The sequence below is a fragment of the Physeter macrocephalus genome, chromosome 18 (genome assembly GCF_002837175.3).
Source record: "Physeter macrocephalus isolate SW-GA chromosome 18, ASM283717v5, whole genome shotgun sequence".
NCBI classification, from domain to species: domain Eukaryota; kingdom Metazoa; phylum Chordata; class Mammalia; order Artiodactyla; family Physeteridae; genus Physeter; species Physeter macrocephalus.
Genome location: NC_041231.1, coordinates 86,081,815 through 86,105,235, shown reverse-complemented (window position 1 = coordinate 86,105,235; position 23,421 = coordinate 86,081,815). Strand labels below are relative to the sequence as shown.

Sequence of the window (23,421 nt, the reverse complement as noted above, 5' to 3'; positions counted from 1 at the left end):
CTTAGACAAAGACTTTCAAGGCTGGAAGCACTCAGGGGCCATCTCATGTGCTGCCTCCTAGCAGTCATATTTCTTTGTTATTCTTAATTCCTGGGAGGAAGACTCCTCACATCTGTTCAGCCAAATGCTCCAGGCTCCCATACCTGCCCATCACTGTCAGAGAACTCATTAAACAGTAGCAACAGTGGCTAGTGTTTACCCAACATGCTCCGTGAGCCAAGAACCATCGTGAGCACTTGTCCTTGCAACCACCCTGTGGAGGGCTGGATGAGGAAGATGGTGATGATGATGATGAGTCTTATCTACATAAGTGAGAACTTGGAGAATAAAGGAAATTTTTTGCATGGGGTAGAATCTGAAGCTCGGGTAGTTAGACTCCAGTGCCCACACTTTTAGCCACTAATGTCACCCCTCACTAATCTCAGTCCTAATAGTGTCCTGCTTTGCCCTGCTAAGCCCTCAGCGGATCAATAAAACACCTTTTTCCATCCCTCCACTGCAGTCCCTTTTCATCAACGTGGAGTCTCCCGAGCCTCCCTCCTTGGGCTGAAGCCCACTCTGTTCACAGTCAAGAACAAGGTGCTGAGTCACTCCGTTCACTGGTTTATTGAGATTTGGGGAGCTCCTTCCCCAAGAGCCACCACAGTGCAAAAGGGACGCCACCTCCCGCTCCATAGGACCATCTTCCATCTCAACAGTCAGGGGCGCCTTCCTTTGGTCAGTATTCTCACCGAACATCCACTGGAAGCAGCTCCCCAAACCTGCCCCCATTTCTTCTCCTTTCTTTCCCCCAGAAAAACACAAAACCAAAGGGAGCACTCGGGAGGAGAGGATGATTGTGAGTGTGGACAGAGGGTGGCCCATGAGCGCAAAGGAGAGGCTGGAGAGTGCGGGCAGAAACCACGTGTGACAAAGAGAGGGTGTGGGCAGCCACACCAAACGTGAATTGGGGAAAAGTGCGTAACAGTGTGCAGGGTGGGTGCACACGACTCTGTCAGAAGAACAGAATGATTTTAAGGTGCAGAAAGGAGAGGGTACGCAAGGCACCACGAGGGCACCCAGGGAAAGTGCACGGATAAGCTTGGATGTGTGCACACAGGAAAGACATGCTAGACAAATGGCACACGCCCACCCACACACGCCCTCACAAGGACACACCCATGACCACGAGAGGGGCACACACAGCCATGAGGGAAGGGAATACAACGGAGCATATGCGGCCACAGGAAGCGTGGAGAAAGGGCATGTGAAACGCGTGCGCACACAGGAGCCTGTGCAGTGGGAAGGAGCAGGGGAGGGGAGGATGGACGTCTGGCAGAGAAGAGCATGTGAGCCTTGGCAACAAGAATGAGTGCCCTGGAGAAGCAAAATTCAAGAGGAACAAAACTTGTGGATGTGTGGAGGGGCAAGTGGGTTGGAAGGAGATTAGGATGGTGAGAGAAATGGCCAGGCCCTGCTAGGGTAGAGAGAGCACTTTGGGGAGACCCCTGCTGGATGGGAGCAGAGCACAAAGGCAAGGGAGCTGTGCGGTTGCCGTGGCAACGAGACCGAGGAAAAGAAAAGGGTGTACGTAGTGAGGTTGCCGTGGAGCCAGTGAGTGAGAAGCTTCAGGCCAGGTACAAACTAGGTTATGAAGTAGAGATAGAAAATTATACGAACAAATGAGAGAGAACAGGGCCTGGCTCCGGGAGTATTGGAGACCCAGAAAACCCCGGGACTTGCAGAGGGGCAGGTATTTACAAGAGCTGGGATGGAGTAGTGCTCTTCCCACCTGGGGATGGTATCCCCGGCTTCCTCCCAAACCCCCTCCCCTTCTCCCTCTCCCTCCGCCTACTGGCCTGTCCCCCCTTACACCGCCCTCACTTGTAAAGCAAGTGGACTCGACTCCCATCACAGCTAAGCCGGTCGGGGGGCTCAGGGGGTCCCCTGGGTAGGCCCCCCGAGGGGTCAGGGGGTGTCGGAGGGTGACGCCGGGAGCGGAGCTGCTGCCGGGACTGGAGCTGATGGCGCAGTTCAGAGACGCGCTCCTCTTTCTGGAGGAAGAAAACAATTGGGCGAGTGGGAGACAGGAAGTCAGGAAGGGCTGGGGGAGGGAAAGAGAGGCAGAGGAAAACGTGTGGGAGACGCAGGGGCAGACTGGCAGAAGAAAGTAACACGAGGCATGGGGGAAAGAACAGGGAGAGCCGAAAGAACACTGTGGGGCACCAGGAGATCAGGGAGACACAGGGGGTGGGGGAGGGGATACAGGTCCGTGCACACAGCTTCCAGTAACTCACGCACAGATTAGTGTCAACCCAGCTTGAGCACCCCCCAGCCTGACACTGCGCCGGCCCCTAGCTACAGCGGGGGCACAGTGGACACCCTGCGGACCTGCCCAGACCCCTCTCACTGGAGGGTACACTCAAGCCCCGCAGCCAGCCACCCGCAGCCCAGGGCCACCCCCTCGGCTCCCCCGCAGGTCAAGCCAACCGTGCAGCTGTGCTCCAGAGCCGCCCCCACCTGCCGAGGCCAGCACCCGATTTTACCTGAGGCCGGCTCCACCCTTTCCCCTTCCCTGTCCTCCTCCGCTCACTCCCTGTCCGCTTGTCTCCTGAGACCCTCCCTTGGTAAACCACAGGCTCCGGAAGGATGATCTCAGGCTCTGCCTCCAGAAGCTGGACCTGAGACGTGGGCCTCCCCGACCCGCCACCAGGCCTGCCTTCACCGCACACCTCAGCAATGATCTTCTCCAGTTCACGGTTCTCCTTCTCCAACAGCCGGGACTTCTCCTCCTCGTTGTTGTTGGTCGAGGACCCCGTCTTCATGGTGTCCTGTGCCTCTGACTGCCACTCCCCTCGGGTGATCAGCCTGCGCATCTGGGGGTGGGGGTCAGGGGCATGGATGGCCGAGCAGGGACTGTGTCAGTGCTTAGCTGACGGTGGCTTGCAGTTGAAAAGAACGAAAACAAGAGGGACAAGCTGCGCCCGAAACAAGGGATGAAGTGGGAGGAGGGGACGTGTGACAAAGGCGTGGAGGGGTGACGGGCTGGAGAGGACGGGAGGACACCCAGAAGCGCACCTTGGGCACGAAGAGCACAACCAGGGTGATATAGGAGGAGAAGACTATGGCGAGAGAGGCAAAGGCGAAGGCCGCATCCTGCTGGCTGGACAGGATCATGGTGACCGGGGCCGTGATGAGGCACAGGACCTGGGGGCAGAACATGTTGGGGGTCGCAGATCTGCCGGCTCAGACGAGAGCCGAGGTCTCTTCCCCCGGGAGAGAGTCTGTGGGGACAGGTTCCTGGGGAACTTCCCATTCGAAAAGGACCCAAAGTCAGGATCATCGTCAACTCTAGGTTGAGAAGAATGCCCAACAAACTGTGCCAACCCAGCTCCGGCTCTAGGTCAACCCCTCCCTCAAGGCAGGAGCTCCCAGGACCTCTATACACACATCAGAGTCCCCGAGAGCCAGTCCCTGGGCATCCCTGGCAGGAAATCTCGATGCAGATTCCAGCCTGTGAATCACAGACAAGTAATTTCACCTGTTTCTGCTTCCTCGTCTATCTAGCGGGGATGCTAATACCCACCTCACTGGGTGGCTCTATGAAGATTAATGTGTGCTTTATAGACTGTAAAGGGCTTAACAAATCCGAGACATTAAAAGACGTTTGAAGACTTCCACCCAGCTGACCCCACATCTGGCACCTGATTCATCCCAGGCCGCTCCACCTGGGTTGCTATAGTCCGTCCCCAGGGTCGATGCCAGGGGTCCGGGGAGCTCACCGCCACATTGTAGATGGCCATGCCCACAGCCCGGTGGTCGTTGATCTTCTCGGTGGACACACTCTTGGTCTCATAAGCAAGAAAGATACCCAGCAGCAGCAGGAGGCCCTTGTAGCCGTAGAAAATGCCTAGGACGGCAGGAAAGGGTCACGTGGGCGGCAAGAGCTTCAGGCTGCACTCACTCCCCTCCTCTCTGTGCTCCGCACCTGCTGCTCTCCTTCTGGTCGCTCCACAAGGAAAAGGGGGCCTCCTCTCCAATCCACCCGTTCTGACCTAGCACACCCCTCCCTGTCTGCTGCCCCCGTTGTCCACCCAGCTCGCCCCGACCTCACTGCCTCTTCTCGGGACTCGGAGCCAAGCCGCACGGGACGACGATGGTCATGAGCAGCTGTCAGTCAACAAAGGCCTGGGCCACACACAGCATCTCACTCCCTTATTCTCCAGGTGGGAAGACGGCTTTCCACGCTGAGGGCAGGTTTGCCATTTGTGCTCATAGGTCAGAGCGATGCTAAAAAGGCCAAAGGGGGCCTAACCCCTCACAGCCCCGCTCTTACTCCAGGGAGCTGACCAGACAGAGATGGTGTCAGGTCTGGAGATGAGGGTGAGGCAGCATCACTGATGCCTCTGATGAATACAGGCTCTGCCTCATCCCTGCATTAGACCTAAGCTCCTCACGCAAAAGACCAACTCTCCCCATTCTCAGAAAAGATTAGTGCAATGACAAACAGGAGGACATTCGCACTGGGTGGACGTGAGCTCTCTGCCTCTTTTTCCAAAGACGCTTCTCCCTCCAAAGCTACTGTCCCTGCCCCACCCCACCCGCTGCCTTAGTGGCATCTTCCCCCACATCGCACACACCAAGCCATGTATTCATCTTCTTGGAGCTGCAGTGCTCCAGCTGGGGCAAAATAGACACGTCAATATCTTCCTTCGGTTCCTCCTTGGCAAAAGTCTAAGGGAGAGACAGGGCCACAGGAAAGATGGTTGCCGTCCTCCCCTTCCCACCTCTGCTCAATCCCTGACTCCCAACTCTGCCTCCTCTTTCGGATGAGATCCTCAATTCTGATGCCAGATCCCACTCTAGGTCCGGGAGCATTTGCTTAAACACCTTAAAAGTGCTTGTTCCCCCACGTGCCATGATATCTGAAGTCTGCACATCCTGCCAGCTCCCCACCACTTCCTTTCTTCAGATGAATCCAGAGCCTCTGGTGGGGCTCCCTCCAGGAAGGAGGTAGAGCTGCTGAGATGCACTGGGCTGGAAAACACCTCCCACGAGCGGCTCTTCTCCTCAAGACCACACGCAGCCCCGGAGGCCCTTCCACCAGTGAGCCCCCCTCGGCCTCCTGACCACAGGGCCTTCTCCCAAGCGGTACCTCAATGGTCCGGTGCAAAGGGTCCACGATCTGCCAGATGGCGAGGGTGAGGACGTCCATGCCCACCAGCAGGCCCACCGTGGCATACAGCTTCCAGGGCTCCAGGGTCTGGGTGAACACACGGAGTACAGGCGTGTTGGGGTGGGGGTCCTCCAAACCCCGAGAGCCAAGGCGCTAGGGACCGAGGCATCGGAAGCAGCTCACCTTCCTCCACTCCTTCTTTTCCTCCTTCTTTGTGAAGACCGTGTGGACCCACCAGATCTTGGTGAACATGGAGCCGTAGCCCAGGCTAAAGCCCAGACCCAGGAGCCAGAGGCGGGCCTAGGAAAGGAGAGAGGGCAGGAAAGAACAGGGCGGGGCAACAGGTGGGACTGTGCCAGGATGGGGCAGGCTGTAGGAGGGGACAGATGACAAGGCAGGCAGGACGCAGCCAGTAGGGGGGCCGGGGGGAAGGGGAGCAGCGGGGTGGCGGCAAGTCTCCCTACCTCTCACAAATTCCTCCCATCCACCTTCGCTACTTTGCCACCTGGGTGATCGTGCTAAAAATCTCTGGGTTTTAGTCACTTGTGACTGTTCTCCGGTGCCTACAGGTTGCAGCCTGAACACCTCCAGATGTGGCAAGAGGCCTTTCACAACACAGTCCCACCCAAATTCCCAGGCTTATCTCCCCCCAGGCCCTCACCTGCCCCATGCTCCAGCCCTGCTGAGCTGCTCATTTGCTCGCCCTCACCCCTGAGCTACTCTCTTTCGTGTCTTTGCTACCCACAGGATGCTCCCTCTGTTCCTGGAGTAACCATCCTTTATTTCTCCAGCTGACAAAATCCCCTGCATCCTTCACTATTCAAATGCCGCCTTTTGTGAGGTCCGCCCAGCTACTCTGGCAGTGAGCTGCTTTCTCTTTGCTCCCACAGCAGATACCTCTCATATGAGATATGAGATACCTCTCATATGTCACTGCAGCTAACTGTCTGCTCTCCCACTGCATTAGGTCTCACTGGGGACAGAAAGCCTCTGAGGAATTGTAGGTGTATGTGTGCGCAAATGCCATGTGCATGGATGCATGATCAGGACAGGCCCAGGGCAGAGGAGAGAGTTGGAGTAAGGAGGGGCAGGGAAAAGGGTGGGTGTTTCCCACCAGCATAAGAGAGAACCAAACAAATATTGCTGCTGAAGCAGCCCCAGAACCTTCCACGTACCAAGAGTCCCACAAGGCCTCCTCCCTGTGTGAGAGTGGTCCCTCCCCCCAGCTCTCCTTGCTGTTGGTTCAGATCCCCGCCTCCGTCCTTCCGAACCACAGCTAAGGCTCCCACGGGAAGTCCCCAGTTCTTGTTCTCAGCCCCCATGCCACAGACAGGCCACCATTGTCCAAGGGTTCTCTGCGCAAGACCCCCTTCCTTCGCCTTCGATACCTTCCCCCTCTTCTCTGCAAGACATGCCATGGCAACCTTGGAACTGACAAGCGAGCTACAGAATGAAAACTTCTGGAGGCACAGAAAGAAGGGACGGAGCCAGACAGAGACCAGAGGGGCGATGTCAGGGGAAGGAACTGGGACGGGGGTCAGGGAAAGACAAGGAGAAGGACAGGCAGGGGATGGCGCATCACAGAAGGCGCTCCTGAGGGGCCGGGAGAGCCATGCTCTGCAAGGGACCTGCCACCCCCTCCTCACCTGGCAGACGAAGGGGAACTGGCTTCTCCCGATGTGGTAACCATCCAGCCCGAGGGGGAAGACGGCAGCTAACGCCAGAGAGCAGCCCACAGCAGTCAGATTATTCAGGTTGGGCTGTGAGTTCTGGATATAACTAGGGCAGAGGCAGAATGGTGGGAGAGGGAGAAGAATTACCCCTCCTCTCCAGGGAGGCTCAGCTCCCCAAACGCCCTACGAGGGCCTGACCCCAACCTCAGGGCTGGGGGCAAAAGGAAGGCAGGCTTGGAGCAGGCAGCGGAGCCTCGAGAGACAAAGCCAGCTGGGTCATGGCGAGGCTGCAGAGGGCTTCCTGCACGGGACCCCGCCATACACAATCTATTAGAGCCGCACACTGTGCTACCCGGTCCCAAAGGCTTATTTTTTTTTTTCCGTTAGTTGCTTTGGAGCAAGGATGGGAGTTATAGCTGGTTTCTCCTTTTTTGTTCCCACTGGTCACTGGGAAAGCAATAATTCAGAGTGGAAACCTCAAGGATGCACAGCCTCAGAAGCTACGCAGTTTCCTTCTCACTCCCTTCAAGCAAATGACTGTTATCTTGGAGAAGCAGAAAGGACAGGGAAATGTCAGAAGAGAAACTTACCGGACATGGGAGTTATAGATGTTAAAGGACAGACAGACAACAGCTAGGACAATGCCCAGGCTGGAGAGAACGGATACGGAGATAAAGAGTTTCTGTGACAGGAAGCGGAACGTCTTGATGACCAAGGTCTGGTCAGCTGGGGGGGACCCTCCTGCATGGCACAGGGGAGGGGGAGGGGAGGGGGACGAGAAAGGAGGGAGGACAAAGGGATGAAGGTGGGACGGGAGAAAGGGAAGAACGACAAAGCTGCTGATGGGCACCCAGTTCTTGGCTCTGAGGACAGGAGGCCCTAACTGCCCTCAATAGGGGCCGCTGCAGGTCAAATGCTCTTTGATGCTGGGGCTCTTAGGAAACAATCAGAAATGAGACTAGAAGGTGCAGCTAAAAGCTGAGCTGTGTCACCAAAGTCGTAGAGTCTATTTTTTTCGTTACTGTTTGTTCTTTGTGTTTTTCTGTCTTTCTTGCGGCAAAGGAAAACAGAGGGGAAAGAAGGGGATACTGAGAAATAAATTTTAAGAGGTCTCTTACAACTCAGATCAAAAGCTGCAAAAGACAATCATAGAATCATGAAGCTAAAGTCCCTCAAAGTACTGAGTCTGGCCTCCTAACCTCAGGAGGAATTTTTTTTTGAAAAACTGATCCGTGATTTTATCACCCTGCTGGCAGGGTGATATTCCCAAAGGTGTTTTTCAGTTATTATTAAAGGGAAGCTCAAACTTGTCAAAGAGTTCACAGAAAGGAAAAAAAAAAAGACTAATTTCAATTTGCTTAGCTTTTTTTAAAAAAAAGCATAATTTAGGCCATGAAGCATTTATAGCAACACAGAACACTGTCCTAAATTCAAATTATAAAAAAAATTTCCAAACTCCAGCAGTACTGAGAACTACTAGATTTCAGCTGGGCAGGGCAGATGGCAGCTGTCTGCCACGGCTGTGTCTCCCCTCCCTCCTTAAGATGCCAAACCTTTGTTTGATCAATAGAGCCCTCCTTTCGCCCACCTCGAGAATCTTTCCCATTTCCTATCATTTAGCTCACCAAGCACACAAAGAATATAATTGCTTCCTTTTTCTCTTTAAAAAGCACATTTTAGCAGAAGACAATTCAGTGAGGTTTCGCAGCCTCTCCTACAGTTTAAGCAACCATTTTCCTATCAAAGCTGGAGAGGCAACTCTAGGATTAAAGTAGCTGGTTTAGATACCTCAAGTCACCAGAACATCTGGGAAACCCAAATGGAGTTTCCATTTCCCACCCCCTAATCTCCAGTCATCCCAGCAATGTACTATTTTTAAGAGTGCATTGCTACCAACCGCCTATTCCCTCTCCAAATACACCAGTCTCCCCTACCCACGTCTTGGTGGTTTTATTCCCTTTCTCTGAACCCCAGCCCCTGGCCCATCTCCCGGCACATTTCAACCTAATGGCACCTACCACCCCACCCTCATTCAAACACCATTTTTCTGAATTGTTCAGAGGGGTTGAAGGAAAATATAAACAGGATCCACTTACCAATCCACTTATCCGTCTTGGACCAGGAAAGGTCATCCTTGGTGCTGTCATAATAGCCAATCTTCTTGTAGCTGCCACCTGGATGGACGATCATAGAAGGAGTGACCTCAGGTAGGTGAAGAGCCGATCCCAGGCATTAGCAACCTCCCACTTCCCTAAAGTACTTCTCCATGGTCGTATCTGATTCTCCCTTCACCTGAGCCCCTGAAGGATACTTGGGAGGACCTGGGGGTCACTTGAATCAGCAATCTGACTTAAAAGCACTATAGGGTGGATTCCAAGGCAATGCAAACAAATAAGAATATCTTATATGCTTAAAGCCCTTCAGTGAAGAAGGCTGTACAGTATGTCTGCCGCCCATTCCACAGGCTCACACCTCAGCAAGATGTCTCTCACTGTGATTCTGGCTTCTAAACCTTTCAACGTGTTTCTGCTTATTCTCCCTCTCATGATAGACAGAATCACAGGATCTATTTTCCCAGAGGCTTTCATTTTAATTTTAGAAATTTCTCTTCCGTTGACTTGGCTTCTAATTCCTTAGACAAGTTGCATCTGCCTCTTAAAAAGCCACGAAGTGAAATTCAGTCACTCCTAAGATTTCTAGAGCTGCCCCAGTTACCATAACTCTCCCTTCTAAAGCCAATTCACACCCCTTTGACCATGACTGAAGTCTATTCCCTCTTGTCCTGGTTACAAAGAAGATCTGAGAGGGTGTGGGAGGTGGGGGGAAGGAAAGAAAGAAACTTTTCACAGGAGGCCAAGAAATGGTTCTTTTGGCCCTGCTCCAAGAGGCTGAGAGGGGGGTGGAGTTGAAAAACTAATTCAGAAGTTTTGCAAATACGTGAAGTGCGCTAAGGTATAAGAAAATACCATCTAGAAAAGCCAAACTATACTCACTACAGAAAAATTAGAAATAATTGTTTACAAATCAAGGAAATGCAATGGATTCCCTTTAAAAATAGCAGGTTTCCCAGATTCGGCTTTTCTTGAGTCCATGAGTATGCCACTAACAATTCATGAACCCCTCAACTCAAGCCACAGAAGGGAAATCTTTCAAATCAAAATGGGGGCCACTGGGGAAGGAGAGTGGCTGTTTTCACTCTGCATGCACAATCACTGCAACTCAGAGAAACCCACCCATAGCTAAGCTTTTTATTATCATCATTATTATTATTACTATTATTATTATTGATGAAGAGCTTGATGAAAACAATTAGAAGAGCGGCCAGGAGGTAGGGAGGCACCAAGGCAATCTTTTGATGTCTCCTCCTGGTGTTCTCCTCCCAGACGGTGTCCTAGCCCAGCCCCAGCCTGGCCCCCGACCTCCCCATTCCCTCACGCCCCTGCGCTCACCCTGTAGCTGCTCGATGAGCGTCCACGCCATCCGAGAGCCACTGGCATCAAACACCACATGGCCCTGAGGGGGAGAAACATGTGGAGGAAGGCAAAGCGATAAAAGCAAGAGCAAAAAAGAACATCAGGAACTCTTTGAATCCTTATGTTTTTGATGTAATCGAGCTTCTGAATGAATTCTATTTACGGCATTTGCCTGCATATAGGACATACCCCAGATGCCTATACCCTAGATTTTAGAAACATTATTCTTTTGAAAAGAAGCTTTACCTAGGAGATTTGAATGGGAAAAATCCCCAGATAGAGCGCCAGGGGACCTGGCTTCTGGCTGTGTGACCCGAGAAAGCTGTGTGACCAAATCCCTCTGGATGCTGTTTTCCCCCACTTTAAAAGGAATAAGTAGATGATCTTTCAGGCTGTTTCCTCTTTTAAAATCCTATAATTTTCATCTGACTCATAAATATCGGGACTGAAGAGAAGTGAGGGGAGAGGTTGAAAGAAACGGAATATACCATTTCCCTTCTAGCCTTCCGTGGGGTTTTCTGGTTTGGGGGCTCCTACGTCCCTGGTCTGAGACCGATTATTGCGGAGAGGTAACTGAGAAAGACAGAACGCATGTCTCCAGGAGAAGGAGCTGGGAGGGGTCTCTCTGGATGGGAGGACAGAGGCAAGTGCAGGGCTGCTGTAACTCACGGAAACACCCTCGAAGGACGAGGAGTTCATTGCCCGGTAGATTTGGTCTGTTATGGTCTGGTTGTTGTAGTTGAAGTCTTCCAGGCGCACTCCTGAACGGCCACCCCCTCCAGACGTCTTGTTCAGGGCCAATGCCAAGGCCCAGATGGCATCATAGGCCAGAGGTGCCTCCTGGAAGCCTCCCGTCTCCTCAGGGTGTCTTTTTAGTCGTTTGGTCAGTTTCTCCACAAACTCCTGGGACGTCTGGGGAGGGAAGAACAGGAGGAAAGGATTCGAGTGGGGGTGGGCTTCTGATTCTGCCCCGGCACTTCGACTCGAAAGGATGGTTTGCGTTCATGTTGTCAGATTGAGAGTATATACATTCAACATCTTTAACTATACCCACGTGTCTGTCTTAGATCAGAAGCTACTAGACTAAAGCAGGAGTTAGCTGGGTCCGATGGCTTTAGTGTACACAGCTGCTAGCTCAGAACTGCAAACAGAGAAGTTTAATAAATAGATGCTCTGCATAATGAACAGCAAAGGATAGAAAGCAGAGAGAGGGCAAAGCAAAGACCTGGCTACGCCAGTGAAGGGTGGCAGCATTGGTGTTCTGTCAGCCTTCAGACTTTTCCAATAGAGCTGACACAGGAACTCACAGCTCCTCCAATTCTGAAAGAGCCCGGAAAAGGTGACACCACAGCCTTCCTCACTCTGTCAACCAGGAAGATTTTTCTTTAGCATGCTAACTCCCTGCCAGCCTCGTGTGCTTTCAGTTCACTGTCTCTTGGAGGGTTTTCAGAAGACTTGGGGCTGCAGAAACACCCTTCACACATTTGAAGTCAATTATTCAATCCTTATCCACACCCTTCCCAACCCTCCATCTTTTTTTTCCAAGAAAGCTAAAAAGAATAATAGCTCCTTTAGCTCTGTCATGAAATGGATCAAGAGGCCTGAATTTCTATACCTGGCAGTAACATTGTTTAGCTAAGTGACTGTAAGTAAATTGCTTCCGTTTTTGGAAATGTCTTCCATATAATGGGGAAAATCACTTCTGCCCTTCTTTATCTCCCAGAAACTGTACGAGGAAAGGTTCAGTGGCCACCTCTTGGCATGGCACAGGTAATACACAGGGGCACTACACAACTCTGTTTAGATTTGGAATTTATTAATATACAAACATACTCTAACGAAGGAATGAATAGATGAATGAAGAATAAATATAAATCTTTGTTCCTGGTGCTCTGCCCACTTTTCCTTCTCTTCAACTTTCTGGAGACACGGGGGAGTGGGAAATGCAAAGGACGGGCAGTGTGGTGCAGTGGAAGCAGCCTGGGCTTTGAAGACAGGCAGGCCTGGGCTCTACTCCCCTTGAGGACAGGACCAGGTTCCATTCTGCTCTTAAACCTCAGCATCCAGCACTATGCCCAGCCCATTCTGGACAAATAATAAGTGTCTATAGATTAGGGCAGTGAAAATGCTCTGTTTGGTGGATACATGTCATTATACATTTATCCAAACCCACCCAATGTACAACACCAAGTGAGCCCTCATGTAAGCAATGGACTCTGAGTGTCAATGGTATATCACCGTAGGTTCATCAGCTATAACCACTCTGTTGGGGAAAGCTGATAATGGGGGAAGCTATCAATGAGTGAAGCAGGGAGCATACAGGAAATCTCTGTACCTTCCTCTCAATTGTGCTGTGAACTTAACCTGCTTCCAAAAAATTGTCTTTAAGAAAAATGTCCATTGGATGGATAAATGGAAGGATGGCTTCTCATTCTAACTAATCCACCTACCTGCTATATAATCTGAAACAAGTTATTAAATCTCACTATGTAGTTATTCAGCTTTAAAATGGGAATAATATTAACTACCTTGAAGAGTTATTATAAGGATGAAATAACAACATGTATAAAATGCTGGGTATAAAGTAAGTTACATTTTCTCTTTCAACTTCATCTTTGTTACTAATATTGAAATCTATAATTCCAGCTCAGTATTTCAAGTCCTGAATCTCCAACTGTCTGTAAGGCATTTGTAACTATATAATCAATAACCTGAAATTATAAGTATCTAAGAACAAGCTCTATTTTTCCAACACTCCCCAGTATATAAGATTGAAACCTTAGAATCACCTTAGACTCTTTGAAATCTCCAAGTCCTCTTAATTCTTTTGTTGAAATGTTTCATTAATATCACCACTCCTTAAACAGAATAATGTTAATCATAATAATAGCTAACATTTATATTGTCCTTACATATATCAACTTACTAAATTCTCAAATAATCCAGTGAGGTAAATACTATTATATGCCCATTTTAGAAAGAGATAAGGAGACTAAGACACAGAACAGCTTCACTTGCCTGAAGTTACACTGCTAGTACGTGGAAGAGCTGGGATTCAAACCCATTCAAAGTCCATGCTCTTCCAACTACCCTACACTGTCTCTGTAAGCTGAAAGCTTACAGAGAGCTGTAAGCTCTCTCCGAGAGCACCCGTTGACAGACAGCAGCTATCCTGAGACTTTCCGAGTAATCCTTCAGCCTCCAAGTCCATCCTACACTGTCTCTGTAAGCTGAAATGTCTCTCTCCGAGAGCACCCGTTGACAGACAGCAGCTAGCCTGAGACTTTCCGAGTAATCCTTCAGCCTCCAAGTCCATCCGACCTTCAGTTCAAAGTAAACACTGCATCCGAAAATCAGCCAGATGGGAAGAGAATCAGCTGCTCTGCATGTCGCCGTCCCCTGCCCGGATCCTCATACTCTCTGCTGGCTCCAGGTCACCACCACTAACACACTTGGCCGCTGGGGGCACCACTGTCCCCACCCATGACTAAAATTACCAAAAAATCTCTCCTCCTTTGGGTCAGCAAAGATGGCTGTAAATTTTCAAATGCAAATGTTACAAGGCGGCTTAAGGAAAACTGAACAACACAAATTCCGCAACCCATAGAAATTAGTGAAATGACCAAGTACAAATTTACGATCCTAAATTTTTAACAGCCCTGTCTGGCTGTCTCTCTGTATGAGAACAGGTGCCCAACGGTGATCTAAAATGTGTATCCTGAGGTAGATTTTTATCTTCTATCCTACCCAGGTCTGACGGGACCTCTATCCCAATCAGAATCTACTGACAATCTTACCCCCAGGCGTGCTGCCTCGTACCTGATCTCTAGTACAGCTCCAACCCAGAGCTACTTTTCTCCAAAACCACTCTAATCCACTCTCCCATATCTGGCTCCTAAAAACTCTTTCTCTAAACCAGAGTTTCTCAATCTCTGCACTATTGGCATTTTGAGCAGGATAATCTTTTGCTGTAGGGACGATCCTATGCATTGTAGGTCGATTAGAAGCATTCCTGGCCTGCTCATTAGATACCAGTTGTGACGACCAAAATTGTCCCGAAACATTGCAACCTCTGATTGAAAACCACCGCCCTAAGAGTCCCCAAAGTGTGTTCCCCAGACCAATAGCATCTACATCCCCAGGGAGCCCGTTGAAATGTGAAGTCCCAGTCCCCACCCCAGACCCACTGAATCAGAACTTTCAAGGGAAGGGCCCAGTTGTGGTTCTGACAGAGGCTAAAGTCTGAGAACTACTGATCTAAACATAAGGCCGTCCTTAGAGAGCGAAGGCAACTCTGCTTCTTTTCTAAATCTCCTTGGCTCTGGGCCATAGACTCGACCCTTGCTTCTGGTCCACTTCTCTTGGTCCTACTTGATTCATCTACAACGTCTTCTCTAGTCAACTGTTAAGATGGCATCTACCCTCTGAAAAATCTTGGCCTCTTCACCTGGCACTTTAGGCTACTGAGCAGGCCTAGCAATAGCTCTAGACCTCAAAGGCAGACACCATCTTTCTCTAGAGATGAAGAGCCAGAAAGAGACCCTCCAACTCATCCTGTTCAAAAGCCCAGAAGTCCCCCTATACCCCCAACCAAATCCTTGTGTCCTATCAGGGGCTCCTCTAGTTCCCTGCTATGGGGCAGAAGCCACTATTGGCGGGTCCTGGGCTCAGGGTACCAACAAGCCTTTCTGGCTTTGATTACCAGCTCCTCTACCTCCACAGGTTCTCAAGGACAACTCACTTCTCAGGTGCTCTACAGGGAAGTGATCTTGCAGAATTTTTCCATCGTATTTTTCAGCCAAGATCCCTTGGAAATGTCCCAGGACAGTATCCATGATCAGAGTACCTGTGGCAACTGACCTTTCCATCACAATTCACTGCAGAATAAACTTCCTGAATTTTATTTCTCCCTTGCTCAAAAACTGTCATCTGCTAAACAGTGTTAGCTGATAAAAGTACAAGCTTGTTAGTGAGACTTCAGGGTTTTCCACGGGAGGTGACAGAGCAGAGGGTTTGGAGTTAGATTCAACTAAAATTCAATTCCAGCTTCACCACTCAGTAGCTGGTGACCTGCGATAGATCACTTAACCTCTCTGAGTCTCAATTTCCTGGTCTAAAAAATGGAAATGAAAAGTCTACATCAGAGTATTGCAACGAGGATCACTGAAATCATGTATCTAAGCTCCTGGTTTACTACATAAAAGTGATTATTACTACTTTTAAAAAATAAGATATTAGGGTGGCTTTACAGTCATTCACTCGCCCCTAGCATGCTCTCCAAAGCAGATATTCCAGACCTGGGGCTACACTTGGAACAATAAGCAGACACATAGGTTGCCCTATCAAGCTCACCCAAGATTCTCGTACTCTTTAAGATGCAGTGCAGAGCAAGAAAGGGGTCTCCCCGCCACACCACACCCTACTCACTTGTGCCCCTCACCTGTAGGCTGATTCCCACATCAGAGAGTGTGTCTTTTAGCTCCAGGTCTGTCACTAACCAGCTATCTGGGGCTAAATGATTTCAAAAGTCCCTTCTACATCTAAAATTCTAAAAGAGAATCATTAAAAAAGCATCAGGAGCCAAGCTAATTGAGTATCAGTCAGGAGTGAATATTAAGCAACTCTAAAGTGCTCTGAAGTCACCAAGAAAATAAAACGAATTTTTGCCCAGGAACAGCGCTCCTGTAAAGGTGTGCTTGCAGACACAGCATCTATATTATCATTAACGCCTCTCCCTCATTTGACTTCTTGCCAACTGCTCCTTATTTCCATGGTAACAGCTCTGCAACTCATCAAGGGCCCACTGAACACACCACTCTCATAACTCTGTCTTTCCTGCCCAAGGAAGTCACAGCAGAGGTGGAATCCACAGGAAACACGATGCAAACAAGTTCAGGGTGGGCAGAGGCCCTTTGCCTTCCTAGACCTCCAAACTCCATACCTGTTCCCCTCACCTAAGAGACCCCTTCAGTCCCCTCCATCTGCCCAGGTGCCAGCTTCCAAGTCCTCACACACTCACCATGTTGGAAATGCTGCGGGTGTTGGCAGGGTTCAGCATGACAATCTCAGTGGTGATGTGGCCCTCCACTGCCTCGGTCATCTCGTCCACTGTGCAGTTGATGGACGGGTCATAGATCTTGAACCAATTGTCGGCATACCAACCAATGAGGAACCAGACGTACTTCTTCCCGAAGAGCCGCTCCTTGTACACCTGAATGCAGAGGAGGAGGAGGGCTGGGTCTTTGTTTTGTTTCTTTGTCTTATCTCACTTGACACTATGCAGCCTCTTTGGATTCAGAGAAGAGCAGATAATTGAAACAAGAAATCTACAAGTCTGGGGATAGTAGGGAAGGCTGGACTACTCCTCCTTCTAAGAGCCTCCCCAGCCTCTATTTTTAAGTGGTCTTTTCCAGCCAGACAGGAAAGATGGGACTCACAGGCCCCTCCAGAAACACAAAGCGATAGGAAAATAAGACCTGGAGAGAGTGTCACATGTGTGAGAAGACAAGATGTGGAGTCAGAGCCAACAGACAGGGATTTCGTATTAATCTTCACCTCCGATCATTCGTTCAGAGATGCAGAGGGAAGAGCCCAGGAGACACCCAAGGCAAAGAGCCCACCCAGTGCCCCTCCATCCTCAGATTCCAACTCCACCTCACAAAAAACTTTCCGGGCTTCGGTCTCATAGAAAAGTCCCACGATGATCCGGGCGTCTTGGCGCTACAGAATGGAGAGAGAACAGAGTTCCTGAGGGACGCCGAAAGGGACTAAGCCAAGCACTTTCAGAGCTTTGATTTCCTGTCCCAAAGTGCTGAGTGCAGGGTTCTGTTCAATGGATAGTAGATAAATGTCAGCTAGAAGATGGAGCTAAACTTCCCCAGGAGATGCTACTGCCTCACAGAATCGAAATTATGTGACATGATGCAGGTGTTAGCTAATGCTACAATGGTAATAAATTGCAATAGATTAATGTACCAAATCAACACATTGTACTTTTTTTTTTCCTTTGGCCATGCAGGCATGTGGGATCTTGTGGGATCTTAGTTCCCTGACCAGGGATCAAAACCACGCCCCCTGCAGTGGAAGCACTGGAAGCACAGAGTCTTAACCCCTGAACCTCCAGGAAAGTTTCAACACGTTGTACTTCTTAAACTTACACAATGTCATATGTCAATTATACCTCAATACCAAAAAAAACAAAAAACAAAACCTGTCCCTGCCTGACTCTCCTTTCCAACCCACCACTGTTTTCCCCACCCAGACCCTTGCAGGCTGGGCCCATCACCCCCTGCCATCCCACCTTAAGGTTTTTGACGGGCACAGCTGGATCTGAGAAGAAACTCTGACGGAAAGTAATCTCGATTCCAGCCTCCTTTACCCGTTCCTCCAGGTCGTCCAGAGTCTTGGGTGGGGATGAGGAGCAAATAGAAAAGACACAGGGTGCACAAAGGAGTAAAGACTGGAGGTAGTACAGGGGGCTGTGTTCTCAGAGCAAAGGAAGAGCGGTTCTGAACCTCCCTTCAACAGCCCTGTCCCCGGTGGGGAGAGTTCGAAGGAAAGCATCTGGAGTCTTAGGATGTAGCTTCCAGCTGGGAAGGTGCTTGATGAGCCCCTCCTGAGGATCTGTGTCCAGGGAAGTCACCCCATCACCCCACTCCTACCTGACAGTAAAAATGGGGGAAAGGAAAAGAGAGGAACCAGAAAAGACGAGGCAGGGTCTAGTACAGGCAGGATGATGTCAACCTCAAGAGGCAAGTGGGCAGACAGACAAAGGATCAGAGAATGTCCTGAGTCACTGAGAGAAGGTTGGGGGAGGATTAAAGAGCCACCGAACATGAGAGTGAATAGAGGACCCAAAGAACAGAATTAAAGAGCGGGAGCAGACTGTCTTCTCTGGGTACAGAGCCAGGTATTTCCTTTCTTCCCCCACAAATCTCCTTCTTCCCCTCCACCTCTCCTTGCATGTCTGCATCTCTGAATCAATTACCAGATCATGTACATGCACGCGTCTGTCTGCCTCTTTCTTCTCTCTTCTCTCCTTCTCCCTCCGTCCTCCCTCTCTATTCCCTCTCTTCCCTTCACACACGCCCACCACCTCCCCTTGAGTGTCTCTGGAATCTACTACTTCCATAGTTTCTTATCTCATATTCTCTCCCTTATCTTGCCTCAAATTTAGAGTGAACCTACTTTAATAGAACTGGGTCACTTGGAATCTCTCTGTCTGCGGGACAGAGCCTCAAAGCAGGAAAAAAAAAATCCTAAAACCAGAAAGTTGGAGAGGGTCCCAGAAACTCAACTTATTCATTCCTCTGGCTACAGGAAGAACATGCACTTAACCCACTTGGAATGTGTTCTCTTTTGATAAAGAATCAAGGTCTTTGCCCCCCAAATGAATCCCGTGTCACATCTCTCTGTGCTGGGATTTAAGCAAAGGCTCCCTTCACCCTGTGCCTCCTCACCGAGGTGAAGACCTCAGTGGTCTGCTGGATGGTGGCGATCTTCTTCCAGCCCCACTTTTCGAAGAGTTTCACCCGGGTAGGATTATGCAGCGTGGCTGACGGATGAGTTCGGAAGAACGTAGGAAAGCGTTGCCGGTTTGACAGGGCCGGTGAACTGGAGCCATAGGAAAGCTACGAGAGATGCGGACAGGATGACGTGTTCATGGCAGCCTCACTAAGAGCTTCCGAGAATTCCTTCAACCCTTCCCCGCCTCTGGGATTCTCTCTCTCACTCTTTCCAAGCCTCCCTACCTCTGCCCAAGGAAAAGTGATTCTCAAAAGCCCCCTCCAGTGCCCTTTCACTGAGCTGACTTCCACTCCTTCTGATGGAGAGCAGGTCAGCTGCAGCCCTGGCAGGCCAGTGTTGCTAGGAGGCCAACTAGCTCAGGTCTGCAAAGGACTCTATCTCGGAAGTGGTTCCGCTGTGGTCCGCAATACAACCCCTCTTTAGTACAGCCCAGGGGACAGCCCCACCTTCTGGCCCGCAGGGCCTTGCTTACCACAATGAGGTTCCACATCCTGGCAGCCTCAGCCACGAGCGTGGACACGGAGCTGCAGCCAGGCATGAGGATGATCTTGATAGGGTCATTGTAGAGCAGCTCGTACAGGTACTTGGTGGCTTGGCCTGGGTCACACTGAACAAGGAGGGAGGGGATGAGGGGAAGCTCCCCCAGGGCTCCTCCCCTCCCTGCAACACCTACTCTTTTCTTTCCCCCCAACAACCTAGTTACTTCCCCCACTACCCATCCCTCTGCTGAAACCCTTTTGTCATTATCACCATTTCTTCTCCTTCCTGAGTCTCCTTTCCCCTCATTCGTGAAACACCCTTCTCTGTCTTCCACCTGGCGCCTTACCCACACCCTCTCCTGCACACCCCCATCAGTATGTATGCAAACACTGCCTTCCCTCCTTTCAGCGCATCCTCAGACATCCCCTAGCCCACCTTCGCTCCATCACCCTGCCCCCTTTCCCCAGGTTGCTATGCTCCAAACATCTGTGAGTAGAAAAGAGTCTGCAGCAATATGAATAAATTTTTCCTCAAGTCCCCAGACAGCCTCCTTAAAGCCATATTATGAAGAGTCCTCCCTCACCTCTGCAAACTCCCTCTCCCACCTACTATTTTTTCTCCCTTTTCTTTTTTCAGGGCTAGAGATAAATAAACAGGAGAGATCAGGGACAAGACCACCAGGGGGTCCTGGCTCAGCAGATCCATGTCCTCCTGCTGGGCTCTGACATTTGACGGGTGCCTTGGAAAAAAAAGACATTCAGGGGCGAAAGGGGGTGGGGAGAAACAGGATGAGGGAAGAGCTGGGGAGAATAAATAGAATGGGATGCTCAAGAAACCAGATGCTTTTAGGGGTGCCTGAAAGAGAAGAATGGAGCTGGGAAAGTAAACAATGCAGACAGCTAGAGAGGAAGGCGCTCGAGGGGAGGAGGGGAAGTGGGGGGAGGAAGAGCCAGCCGCGGGGCCCCCACTGCCTGTTCCCCACCTGCTGAAATATGACATTTCAGAAGCTGCTGGAGCCCCAGACGAAGTGGGGAAGAAATGGAAGCCAGTGGGGAGCCAGGGCAGAGGGGACGGACAGGAGGCAGAGGGGACTGGGGAGGGTGATATGGGGGTGGGGGGCAAGCAGAAGGAGATAAAGAAGGCCCCCTAGTGCCTGCTCGCTTCCCACTGAGGCCTGACATTTGGGACACGGTGGGAAGTTGGAGAAGGGGGAGCCAGGGGAGGCTGGCCCAAAGAACCAGCTCCCTGCTGCCCGCCCACCCACACCCGTGCTAAGGGCAGTGCTCAGTGTCTGTTCAACTGCGTGTTTGGAAGGTTCTGCAACTCTCCCACTTGGGCATCTTTGTGTATCTTTACCATTCTCACGTCCCACCCTCCCGCATCTATCACGCCAGATCCTGCCCCCAGCTTCTCCCAAGGGCCCTCTGTGGCCCTCTCTTTCTTGTCGGAAGAGAAGATTAATAGGAACAATGAGGACAGATAAGAAAACATAAGATACAGGCAAACAGGGCAATGTACGCTACTCCAGTGTCTCTCCTTCTGTTTCCTCATTCCTTCCCGACCTTCTCTTACACCCCTTTCCCCTTCCACGCCCTATTCATCACGGCACATCCCTTGGGCCGCGTGATTCTCACCCTCTCTCCAATAGACTTCCTCCGCTGCTCTCGCAAGGAGCAAGGATCCAGATTTGCAGGCAGGAAACGACACTTTCCAGTTTGTCTGCCTTTCCATCTTCCCCTCGCTGCCTCTGCTATTTTCTCTTCCAGCCCCCCTTCTCTTGGGTCCCCATCTGCTCCCCAACACCTCCAGGGAATCACCTGTCATGGTGCATGAGTTTGAGCTCACACCCAGGGCTCCCCTAGCTCCCTTCAATCCCCTATTCTAAAGCCTGCACCCATCCCTCCCTGTCCCTCTCCCCATACTCCCCCCACTGCCCCATAGCCAGTTACCTCTCTTGCTCTCCTAAGCTTGACTCCTCCATGGGATCTGACCCTCTTTCTCTTCCTGCCTCTCCTACCCTAACTAATTCTTTTCCTGGGCCCTGCGGCCCTTCCTATAGGCATCCTGGGGTTAGCTTCATGGGATTTTGATTGGAAAAAGTGCAGATCCTTGGGACTCATCCCGGACCAAGGATTTAGAATCTGTATTTTTAACAAACTCCTCTGGGGATGCTTAGGTACACTGAAGTTTGAGAATCACTGTAAAAGCATCAGAAGGGATTCAAAGTTCCCTAAGAGTCCTTGTGTCCTCTTCTCCCCAAGCGCCCTACCTTCAACCCCGCTTCTGCCCCCTCCTTCCTCACATACCTATATCTAGGTGTAGATTGCTGTTCTAAAGAACGACTATAAATCCTCAGTCCACCCCAGGTGTTAGATCAGCAAGTGCTCCCCTCTGTACTCTTTCACTCTCCCCCAATCCCTTAAGTCTCTGGGGCCTCCTATGAGAGAAGATAGATTTGAGGTCCCAAATCGCCTTCCTTCCGTGTGCCACATCCTTCCCCCATACTCCCAATCATTCATGTAGGGGACAGGGGTGGGAAAGGAATCTTGCAGGACTATCCCCTACTACCCCTGGACCCAAGTTTTCTTACTTTCCCCCCTCTCCCTCTTCCCCACCCCCCCCAACCCTACCTCCCATTTCCCTTCTCACACCTCAGAGGCCACAGTGCTGCAGGGAAGACACTTAGGAGCCGAGTTCCACACGATGCCCCAGGGTCTCGCCCCAGGGTCTCTCGCTGTCCCCAGCCCTCCTCCTGGCCCCCTTCCCCACTGCCATTCTTTCCCGTTCTCTGTCTCTTCCTTGCGTCCTGACTCTTCACCATCCCCATGCTCTGCGGGGGCTCCTGTGCGGGCCTCTAAACCCATCATTTTCCCAGTGCCTCCGCCCATCCCTTGACCATTAGCCTTCCCCATGCACAACATGCCATACAGTCCCACAATCCAGGAAGCTGCGACAGGGTTGGGGATGAAGGGATGAGAAGGAGTCAGGTAGGGACCACAGCTACCTTGCTGTTTGTTGTGATAAATAAACTAGAGCGCTCAAGTCCCTCCAGATTTTGCTCATTGGGTCCCTATTCCTTCCAGCTCCGACCTGCTGCCAAGGTTTACCTTGTTACCATGGTAAATGTAAACCCCAGATCCGGCTCCCGCCTCATTCCCTCCATCCCCCAGCCCATCTCAGGGTTAGTTCACTCCCCGGAGGAACTGGATCAGCTCGTACCCTAAACCCATCCCCAGTTTCTCCAGCCACCCCCCACCCCAGCACTTCCAAGGGTCTCCGGGAGCAGAACGGTCAGCCTTGCGGCGTGATCAACCACCTTGAACCCCTAGACCCTCATCTTGAACCTCCAGCCCTTGAGACTCTCCCCGAGCTCGCGCACCCCCAGCCTGTCTCCTGCTGGTCACACATGGGAGGGGTCTGCCTGGCAACCCCGGAAGCGACTCACACTAAGGTACATGCAGCTGGCCCCCTGCCCCCCACCTCGCACCCACTCCCATGTCCGGGGCTACCTTGCTGTCGTGGTGGATGAGCTTGAGCTCATAGTCCGGCAGGATGTCCCTGCGGCTATTCACGTCCTCCAGCGCCATCTCCACCGCGGGCTGGCAGGCCTGGCCCCCCGGCCAGCCCCCGCTCATGGGAAACAGCGCCCCGATGTACACCGCGCGCCGTTCTGAGGAGGGGTGCGGGGGGACCCGCGGGTGAGGCCGCGGGAGATGAGGGGAGTGGGAGGCCCACACCGGAGCCACCCCCGCCGCCATCACCACCAGGAGCGGCAGTGGCCACCCCAGCCAAGGAGAGGGGACCCCCGGACCCATGGCAGGGGGCGGGGGTGGCTGCTGGGGGAAGACGAGGAGCTCAGGGGGGACACTTCTCCCGGGGAGGGCTGCTGAGGGGATGTCTGGGAAGCGCCTCCATCCCTGGTTTTGTGCGGAGGAGGGGGATAGGGCCTCGGGGAAGCAGGGGAGGTTGGTTTCGTACGGCCCCCACGGCTCTAGCCACCGCCACCGCCACCGCGGACTCTCCTCGCGGACTGACTGACCGACCGAGGGGAGGAGGAGGAGGAGGGAGATGCGGGGCTGGGAGGGGGCTCTGACGTCAAGGGCGGCGCGCGGCA

At 51.5% G+C, this 23,421-nt stretch overlaps 1 protein-coding gene across 3 annotated transcripts in view; it reads right to left on the bottom strand.

Moving 5' to 3' along the window:
- Positions 1-590: 590 nt before the first annotated feature.
- Positions 591-23,421, bottom strand: part of GABBR1 (gamma-aminobutyric acid type B receptor subunit 1) — a 27,943-nt gene continuing 5,112 nt past the window's right edge. For 2 of the 3 annotated variants that reach the window (XM_028479153.2, XM_024122088.3), the window contains 18 exons: positions 22,817-22,977; positions 19,300-19,434; positions 18,761-18,931; positions 17,602-17,703; positions 16,956-17,021; positions 16,321-16,512; positions 10,971-11,213; positions 10,278-10,341; positions 8,925-9,002; positions 7,419-7,569; positions 6,802-6,934; positions 5,339-5,455; positions 5,135-5,242; positions 4,620-4,713; positions 3,762-3,889; positions 3,058-3,186; positions 2,712-2,855; positions 591-2,033 (listed from right to left, as the gene is read on the bottom strand). In XM_028479153.2, the coding sequence (XP_028334954.1) occupies positions 1,860-2,033; positions 2,712-2,855; positions 3,058-3,186; positions 3,762-3,889; positions 4,620-4,713; positions 5,135-5,242; positions 5,339-5,455; positions 6,802-6,934; positions 7,419-7,569; positions 8,925-9,002; positions 10,278-10,341; positions 10,971-11,213; positions 16,321-16,512; positions 16,956-17,021; positions 17,602-17,703; positions 18,761-18,931; positions 19,300-19,434; positions 22,817-22,977 (2,390 nt within the window). In that variant the 3' untranslated portion in view covers positions 591-1,859. The remainder of the gene's footprint in view (positions 2,034-2,711; positions 2,856-3,057; positions 3,187-3,761; positions 3,890-4,619; positions 4,714-5,134; positions 5,243-5,338; positions 5,456-6,801; positions 6,935-7,418; positions 7,570-8,924; positions 9,003-10,277; positions 10,342-10,970; positions 11,214-16,320; positions 16,513-16,955; positions 17,022-17,601; positions 17,704-18,760; positions 18,932-19,299; positions 19,435-22,816; positions 22,978-23,421) is intronic. The other variant, XM_028479154.2, reaches the window with a different exon arrangement.